Source organism: Hylobates moloch, unplaced genomic scaffold (genome assembly GCF_009828535.3).
Source record: "Hylobates moloch isolate HMO894 unplaced genomic scaffold, HMol_V3 SCAFFOLD_75, whole genome shotgun sequence".
Lineage (NCBI taxonomy): Eukaryota > Metazoa > Chordata > Mammalia > Primates > Hylobatidae > Hylobates > Hylobates moloch.
In genome coordinates this window covers 207,383-215,752 of record NW_026652350.1, presented here as the reverse complement: position 1 = coordinate 215,752, position 8,370 = coordinate 207,383, and the positions used below count along the sequence as shown (strand labels likewise).

General features: G+C 59.2%; 1 protein-coding gene across 1 annotated transcript; it reads right to left on the bottom strand.

The window, feature by feature from the left end:
• Positions 1-257: 257 nt before the first annotated feature.
• On the bottom strand, positions 258-5,288 carry SLC25A6 (solute carrier family 25 member 6). The gene is made up of 4 exons (XM_032756523.2): positions 5,041-5,288; positions 2,588-3,074; positions 1,314-1,454; positions 258-768 (listed from the first exon to the last, which is right to left on the bottom strand). The coding sequence occupies exons 1-4, from the start codon at positions 5,149-5,151 to the stop codon at positions 611-613; spliced, it is 897 nt and encodes a 298-aa protein (XP_032612414.1). The 5' UTR covers positions 5,152-5,288; the 3' UTR covers positions 258-610.
• Positions 5,289-8,370: the final 3,082 nt, after the last annotated feature.

Here is an 8,370-nt window from a genome sequence, read left to right as displayed (position 1 = left end):
TGCCCTGGGGGTGCTGGGGAGGAGGCAGCACTGCAGGCCAGGCCTGCCCTCCGTGCCCCGGGGGTGCTGGGGAGGAGGCAGCACCGCAGGCCAGGAAAGTGGGCCAGCCACGGGGGCAGAGTGTGGCCCCATCTGCCCACAGCACCCATCTCCAGACCCCAGACCGCCCTGTGGAGAGGTGCGCGGCCAGACAGGAGGCCCAACATAGAACATACTCGCCAGTACTCAGCTGTGCAAAACAGGGACTAGGGCTTAAGTACAAATGGGAAAACGTGATTCTTTTGTTTTAAATAAATACTTAAAACACGACTTGGGTCCTACAAGCGTCTGGACTCTTAGGTCTTGGTATTGGAGTGTCTCACCCATGGGCCCCACACAGCGATGCCACGGTTCCCTCCCACCCCGTGATCAAGACATGGAATGGCAGCCCACGGTTGGATCGCAACGCGCCCCTTTTCTAGAGACTTCCCCGGCCGTCTACAGGCAGGGTGCGGCTGGGAAAAAGAAGAACTGGAATTTCTCGAAGGTCGGTGGTCCGCACGGTTGAGGATTCTACGTGGTTCTCTTGGTTCCCTTGGTGTGTGTGTGTGTGTGGAGGAGGCCGCAGCCCTTAGATCACCTTCTTGAGCTCGTCGTACAGGACCAGCACGAAGGCGCCCCCCATGCCCCGCAGGACGTTGGACCACGCACCCTTGAAGAAGGCCTTGCCCCCCTCGTCTCTGAAGATCTTCCTCCAACAGTCGACGGTGCCCGTGTACATGATGTCAGCTGCAACGACAGGGAGACAGACAATGAGGGCCTCACCGCCAAGCTCTTCAAGACACGGATGCCACCTGCACCCACAAAGACGTTTCACAGAAGTAACACCCCAGACGCCTGAGCCACAGTTCTGATTACAGGAGGGAAACCTGAGGTTCTGGTGACCACGTGCCCCCAGCTCAAGCCCTCCTCCTAAGCCACTATCTCAAGGAGGGCTGGACACAGGACTTCAGGCCCCGCCCTGGGTGTCCCCCATCTCCACCCCTGGGGTCCATGCAGAGAGGGCAGGATCGAGGGTGTGGATGCAACCAGACGTTCTAGGAGGTGGGGATTTGGAAATTGCTGCCTGGACCGTGAAACCCCAAAAAGATCAGAAGCCCAGCATTCAGGAGAATCCTTCCACACAGCCAGGTTCCTTTCGGACACACTGCTGTCTAACACGCCCTGGAAGTGCCTCCTTTGATGCTTCCTGGCCTCCCATGGGCCCGGGCCGAGGAGCTTGGTTCCCCTTCCCACCCGCAAGGGTCCCCCGCCACCCGAGCCCACGCGGGTACCTCCTTTGCGCCCAGACTGCATCATCATCCGCCGTCGCACCGTGTCGAAGGGGTAGGACACCACGCCGGCCACGGCCGTCACGGTCTGCGCGATCATCCAGCTCACCACGATGTGTGTGTTCCTGGGGTCGGGCAGCATGCCTGCGGGGGAACGGCACGTCACCTTCCGGCGCCTGCACGGCCACCCGAGACCAGGGTCAGCCTCCAGTGTGTGCTCACAGCCACCTGAGGTGGGGCCGAGCTCTTGCAAGACCACCAGTGCCCCCTCCATGTGGCTGCCCAGTGCCAGCTGATGTTTACAACATGAAGGGTCAGGGCAGGGACGGGAGGGGAAAAGGCTGCCTGCCACCTACTGGAACCCAGCAAGACAGTCCCAGAGGCCGGGGTTAGGCCTGTTTGGGGAAGAAAATAGGGCCCTGACCTTCTAAAGAGTCACAGTTACTATGAGAGTTACACTGTGTCCTCAAAATCCACATGCCGATGCCCCACCCCCACCCCAGGCCTCAGAATGCAAATGTACTTGGATATGAGGTCGTTAAAGAGGTAAGACTGAAGGAGGTCAGTAGGACGGGCCCTGATCCTATGACCCTAGTGTCCTTCGAAAAAGAGACGAGGACACAGACACACAGACGGACGATCCTGTGAGGACACAGGGAGAAGACGGCGTCTACAAGCCCAGGAGAGAGACCTCAGGAGGAGCCAGCCCTGCCCACTCCTTGATGTCAGACTCCAGCCTCCAGGACTGTGGGAGAATCAATGTCTGTTGTTTACAATCCACCCAGTCTATGGTATTCTGTGAGAGCAGCCTAAGATGGTCTAAGACATCCCATAAGAAGAGGAGATGAGGACACAGACACACACAGAGGGACGACCCTGTGAGGACCCAGGGAGAAGACGGCGTCTCCAAGCCCAGGAGAGAGGCCACAGGAGGAACCAGCCCAGTCCACACCTGGATCTCAGACTTCCAGCCTCCAGGACTGTGGGAGAATCAATGTCTGTTGTTTACAATCTACCTGGTCTATAGTATTCTGTGATAGCAGCGTAAGATGGACTAAGAGACCTCATAAGAAGAGGAGATGAGGACACAGACACACACAGAGGGACGATGCTGTGAGGGCACAGGGAGAAGACGACGTCTCCAAGTCCAGGAGAGAGGCCTCAGGAGAAACCAGCCCTGCCCACATCCTATCTCGGACCTTCAGCCCACGGGGCCCCAAGGGAATGTCTGCATATTGAGCCTGTCTCTGGGATTTTGCGAGGGTAGCCACACGTACCCTTGGCCGTATCGTACACGCCGAAGTAGGCCGCCCGGTAGATGATGATGCCCTGTACGGAGACGCTGAAGCCCTGGTACAGGCCCCGGATGCCGTCAGACTTGGTGATCTTCACCAGGCAGTCTCCCAGGCCTCGGAACTCACGCTCTGTGCTTGACTTCCCCACGTCCGCTGCCAGGCGGGTTCTGGCGAAATCCAGCGGGTACACGAAGCAGAGGGAGGTCGCGCCGGCCGCACCGCCGGAGGCCAGGTTGCCCGCAAAGTACCTCCAGAACTGCCTGTGCTTGTCCACGCCCCCCAGGAAGATCTGCTTGTACTTATCCTTGAAGGCGAAGTTGAGGGCTTGAGTGGGGAAGTAGCGGATGACGTTGGCCAGGTTGCCCCTCCAGAAGGACAGCACGCCCTGCTCCTTAGGGATACGGACGATGCAGTCCACGATGCCCTTGTACTGCTTGTCGGCGGCAATCTGCTTGCTGGCGTGCTGGACCTGGGGGACGCAGAAGGTGTTCAGACCAGACCCGGGGCCAACCACCCAGTAAAATCCCAGCTACAGAGTGCATCCTTTTTTTTTTTTTTTCACACAAGTCGCTGTTGTTGCCCAAGCTGGAGTGCAATGGGGTGATCAAGCGATTCTCCTGCCTCAGCCTCCCAAGTAGCTGGGACCACAGGTGCCCACGACCACGCCCGGCTAATTTTTTTTGCATATTTAGTAGAGACGACCGTTCCACCATGTTAGTCAGGATGGTCTTGATCTCCTGATCTCGTGAGCCACCGCACCCGGCTCTTTCTTTTTTTAAAAAGACAAGGTCTCATGCTGTTACCCAGGTTTGAGTGTAGTGGTGCGATCTCACCTCACTGCAGCCTCCAACTCCTGGATTAAGCCATCTTCCCGCCTCAGTCTCCGGAGTACCCGGGTCTACAGGTGCAGAACCATCAAGCTCCGCTAAGTTTAAAAATTACTTTCAGAGATGGAGTCTTGCTACGATGACCAAGCTGCTCTCAAACTCCTGAGCTCAGGTGATCCGCCCTGGGCCTCTCAAAGCGCTGGGACATCCCGCCCTAAGTTTAAAAAAATTTTTTAAGCCGGGCACGGTGGCTCATGCCTGTAATCTCAGCACTTTGGGAGGCCGAGGTGGGCGGATCACGAGGTCAAGAGATTAAGAGCATCCTAACAGGGTGAAACCCTGTCTCTACTAAAAATACAGAACATTAGCGGGGTGTGGTGGCGGGCGCCTGCTAGGGAGGCTGAGGCAGAATGGCGTGAACCCAGGAGGCGGCGGCTGCAGTGAGCCAAGATCGCACCACTGCACTCCAGCCTGGGCGACAGAGAGAGACTCCGTCTCAAAAAACTTTAATTTCTCACAGTTTGCAGATAAGATGTGGGGTCTTGCTATGTTACTCTGGTTGGTCTCAAACTCCTGGGCTCAAACAATCCTCCCTGGGCCTTTCCAAGTGCTGGGACACCCCACCCTGCTACGTTTAAAAAATTTTCTTAGAGATGGGGTCTTGCTATGTTGTCCTGGCTGGTCTCAAACTCCCGGGACACGCCACCCTGCTAGGTTTAAAAAATATTATCTTAGAGATGCGGTCTTGTTGTGTTGCCCAGGCTGGTCTCAAACTCCTGAGCTCAAGCGATCCTCCCCGGGCCCCTCAATGCACTGGGATGCTCTGCTTCGTTAAGTTAAAATAATTTTTTTTTTTTTTTGAGGTGACCTCTTGGTATGTTGCCCCGGCTGCTCCCAAACTCCTGGCCTCAAGCGATCCTCCCCGGGCCTCTCAAAAGCGCTGAGATCGCGGACGTGACCTGTCCTTGCAGCCAAGCCTATTCATTCCCATCACCGAGCTGTCACTGGGAGTACGTTAGCAAGGACGTCCTGGCAGCAATGCTCCTAGGCATCACGCTACTTTCCATAAACCTCTCTCAAAAAACAAAAAATGCATTGCTCTGGATCAGAATTGCACAAATGAACTAAGAAGGGGGGCTAAGAACCACCAATAGCCATATCCTGGTTATTCCACGACACCTGCGGGCAGGCTCGTTGCCCTATTGGCCTTAGAATTACCCTTCGCGGTGGAGGGGGCAAGAGCAGACACCGGCCAAGGCACCCGCCGGAAGGGTTGGTTCCAGCCCGGGGACCCGCAGGATTGAACTCAAGGCCAAGGCCCGCCCGCCGCAGGGTCCGTCCATGGGCCCTGCTCACCGCGCATGCGCCTTCCAATCCGTGCCGCATTCCCCCGCCCGCCGGGCCCAGTGCGCACGCGTGGACGTCGCCACGCCCTGCGGCAGCCGTCACGTGACGCAGCCCCCGGAAGCCGGCGGCGCGTGGACAAAGAGATCGCGGCCTTCCACTTCCGGCGCCCGCCTGCAAGGCTCTGCTGCCCGCGTCCCCGCCCGGCCCAGCCACTCGGTTCCCGTCCCTTTGTCCCCGGAGCGGCCGCGCCCGCGTCCCCACCTGCAGCAGCAGCTTGACCCGCTCGATCGGAGCCACGGCCGTCTTGGAGATGGCGGCGGCGATGCCTCCGGCCAAGAAGTCCTTGGCGAAGGAGATGGCCTGTTCCGTCATGGTGGCGGGGCGGGCAGCGGAACGGGCGCACAACCGGAGAGCGGGCGCGGAGAGTGAATGGACGGCGTCGCTGGCTCAGCCCTGCCGCCGCCGGGACCGAAAGGACGGAGCGGCTACCGCGCAGCCGCTAAGACGTCGACGCCACGCCCACTCTCCGCCCCCGCGCCTCCTCGCGCCGCGCCCATTGGCTGCGCCGCCCGGCCATGCCCCGCCCCTACCTGCGTGCCTCGCCTCCGAGGGCTGCCGGGAAGCCCGCTGCGCCCCGCCCCGCGCTCCAGCGCACCGCGCCCATTGGCTGAGCTCCCCGGAGACGCCCCGCCCCGCACCCCTAGGTATGCCGGGAACCAGGCCCCGCCCTTGCGCCGTAGGGGCCGCTGGGGGTTCCGCGGCAGCCTTGACCTTGTGAAGGTCACGTCGCTGCCGGTACCCGAGCGGGCGGGCGGCTGTGGAGCCAGAAGCCCACCCTGATCCCCCGTTCGCTCCGAGTACGCCGTCCGCTTTCTCCCGGAGGCCGCGGCGACCCCGCCAGGATGCGCGACATGTGTGCCCCGACCCCCGACCCTTGACCCTTGACCTCCAGGCGGCTCCCACCCCTTCACACTCTCCGGGGTCGCGCGTCGGGTGACCCCGGCCCCTGCCCGCGTGCACCCGGGGGTCCCCGCGCGAAGCCTGCGGCGGCTTCCACGTGGGCGCGGCTCAGTCCTGCTGCCGATCCGTGACTCCGCGCCGCCCTCCGCGCCCGGCCTAGGTTGGGGGTCTCTGGGCCTCCGTCCTGTGACCCCGCGCGGTGCCCTCCGCCCTGGGGTTGGGGGTTCCCTGGGCCGCGCCCACCCGACCGGGCTCCCCGATTTCCCCGTGTCTGCCCGGCGGGGGCTGCGGCCCGGGTGCCCCTTCCCGACCTCCCTGTCCGCCCTCCCTCCCTGCCTCCCTCCCGCCTTTTCTGCTTCCTCCTCCCTCCTCCTCTCCCTTCCAGGCTGTCTCCCGCCCGCCCTTTTCTGCCTGTCTCCCTCCTTCCCTGCTCGCGTTTGTTTTTTGCTTCTTTCTCGCCTCCCTCCTTTTTCTCCCTCTTTCCGTCTCTCCTTCCCTTTTTCTCTTCCCTTCCCTTCCTCCCTTTTCTGCCTTTCCCTTCTTCCCTCCCTTTTCTTTCTCCTCTTTATTTCCTGTCTCCCTCCCTCTCGTCCCTTTCTCCCCTCTCTCTTTTCCGTTTTTTTTTTTTTTTTTTTTTTTTTTTTGAGACAGAGGTTCACTCTTGTTGCCCAGGCTGGAGTGCAACCTCTGCCTCCCTGGTTCAAGCGATTCTCCTGCCTCAGCCTCCCGAGTAGCTGGAATTACAGGCATGCGCCACCATGCCCAGTTAATTTTATATTTTCAGTAGAGACGGGGTTTCACCATGTTGGGCAGGACGGTCTGGAACTCCCTCTCCCTCTGTTTTTCTTCTTCCTTTCTTTTATTCTTTCCTGTCTCGCTGTTTCCTTCCTCTCTGTTTCTCCTTTTCTCCCCGTTTTCCTTTTTTTTGAGATGCAGCCTTGCTCTGTCACCCAGGCTGGAGTGCAGTGGCGTGATCTCAGCTCACTGCATCCTCTGCCTCCCAGGCTCCACAGATTCTTCTGCCTCAACCTCCTAAGTAGCTGGGATTACAGGTGCCCGCCACCATACCTGGTTACTTTTTTTTTTTTTTTTTGTATTTTTAGGACAGACGGGGTTTCTCCATGTTGGCCAGGCTGGTCTTGAACTCTTGATATCAGGTGATCTGCCCACCTCGACCTCCCTAAGTGCTGGATTACAGTCGTGCGCCACTGCGCCTCGCCTCCTTTTCTTTTTTCTTCTCTCCTCCGTCTTTTTCTATCCTGCCTTCCTGCGTCTTTATTCTCTCCTCCCTCCCTCTTTTTCCTTTTTCTTCTCTCCTCCCTCCCTCCTGTTTTTCTGGATCATTCCCTCTCCCTTCCTTTCTTTTTGTCCCTTTCCCCCTTTGCCTCCCTCCCCTTTTTCTTCTTTCCTGTCTCCTTTGCTCCTTTCCTGTCTTTCTCCCGTCCCTCCTTCCCCGCCTTCCTTTATGCTTCTTTCCCTCTCCACTGCTTCATTTCCTGCCTTTCCCCTTCTCTCCCTTTCTTTCCCTCTCCTCCCGCTCTCCCTCCTTCCTCCCTTTCCTCCCTTCTTTTCCTTCCTCTTCTTTCCCTGTGTCTTTCTTTTTTCTTTCCCTCCTCCCTTCCTTTTCTCTCCCTGTGTCTTTCCTGCTCTTGTTTTTCCTTTCTCTCCCTGTGTACCGAGAAGGTGACAGTCCCTGGCTGTGGGTGGGCAGGAGCGACTCGCCCCAGAGAGCGGGGTCACCCTGGGTGACTCCTGGGCGCTGCTGTGAGCCCTGCCTGAGGCTTTTCCTGACCTCTGGGGAGGGCGGCTGAGCCTGGGGCTGGAGGTTGGGGCCAGCTCTGCAGGCTGGAGTGGCTGCTGGGCGGCGGGATGGCTGTCTCAGAAGTCACTGAGGTGTGGGTAGGTCTAACCTTGGGACATTGCTGTGGGGAGGGCCGTGGAGACCAGGTACATTCCTGAGTCTCTGCCAGGGCACCGGGGGTGGACGGTATCCCCTGAGGACCCAGGACCAAGCCAGGGTCGCTGCAGGGGCCCTGGAGTAGAGGACAGAGGCCGGGAGTGCTGTGGGTGCTGGGCGGGGGTGGGGAGTTTGCTGGGGGAGCTGCACCTCACAGGCCTGTGTTCCTTTCCCAGCCTCAGTGAGGCCTGGTGGGACGGGGCCCTGGTGCTGGTTTTCAGTGCCTCAGCGAGGCTGGGCTGCAGCTGCTACTTCCAGATGAGGCTGGTTCGCATCTGCTCTGGCTGGGGCTCCAGGCCTGGGCCCTGGAGCGTGGCGTTCCCTTTCCAAGTCTGCAAAGCCTTAGGAGAGAGAAGAAGGTTCATTCCATGCGGGTGGGGACGGCTAACCATGTCCAGACACTGAGACGGCGCTATGTGTGCTCAGCCCTCAGCCTGCACTGGCTTGGTGGCTTGGTGACCCGCCAGCAGGGTGGTGCTGTCTGTGGGCTCTGCTCAAGGTCCTCTCAGAGCCAGGAGGATGCCTACCTGCTTGGGCCTGGCACCCAGGATGTGCTTGGCAAATGCTTCTGGGATGGATGGATGGATGAATGGATAATGAATGCATGGATGGATGATGGATGGATGGATGGATGGATAATGGATGGATGGATGGACAATAAATGGATGAATAAT

Excerpts from the sequence above, each read along its gene's own strand:
- SLC25A6 (XM_032756523.2), bottom strand. The coding sequence starts at position 5,151 with ATGACGGAACAGGCCATCTCCTTCGCCAAGGACTTCTTGGCCGGAGGC. Across the intron at positions 1,455-2,587 it reads CGTGTACGATACGGCCAAGG|GCATGCTGCCCGACCCCAGG; the intron begins GTACGTGTGGCT and ends GTTCCCCCGCAG. Across the intron at positions 769-1,313 it reads GCAGTCTGGGCGCAAAGGAG|CTGACATCATGTACACGGGC; the intron begins GTACCCGCGTGG and ends CTGTCGTTGCAG.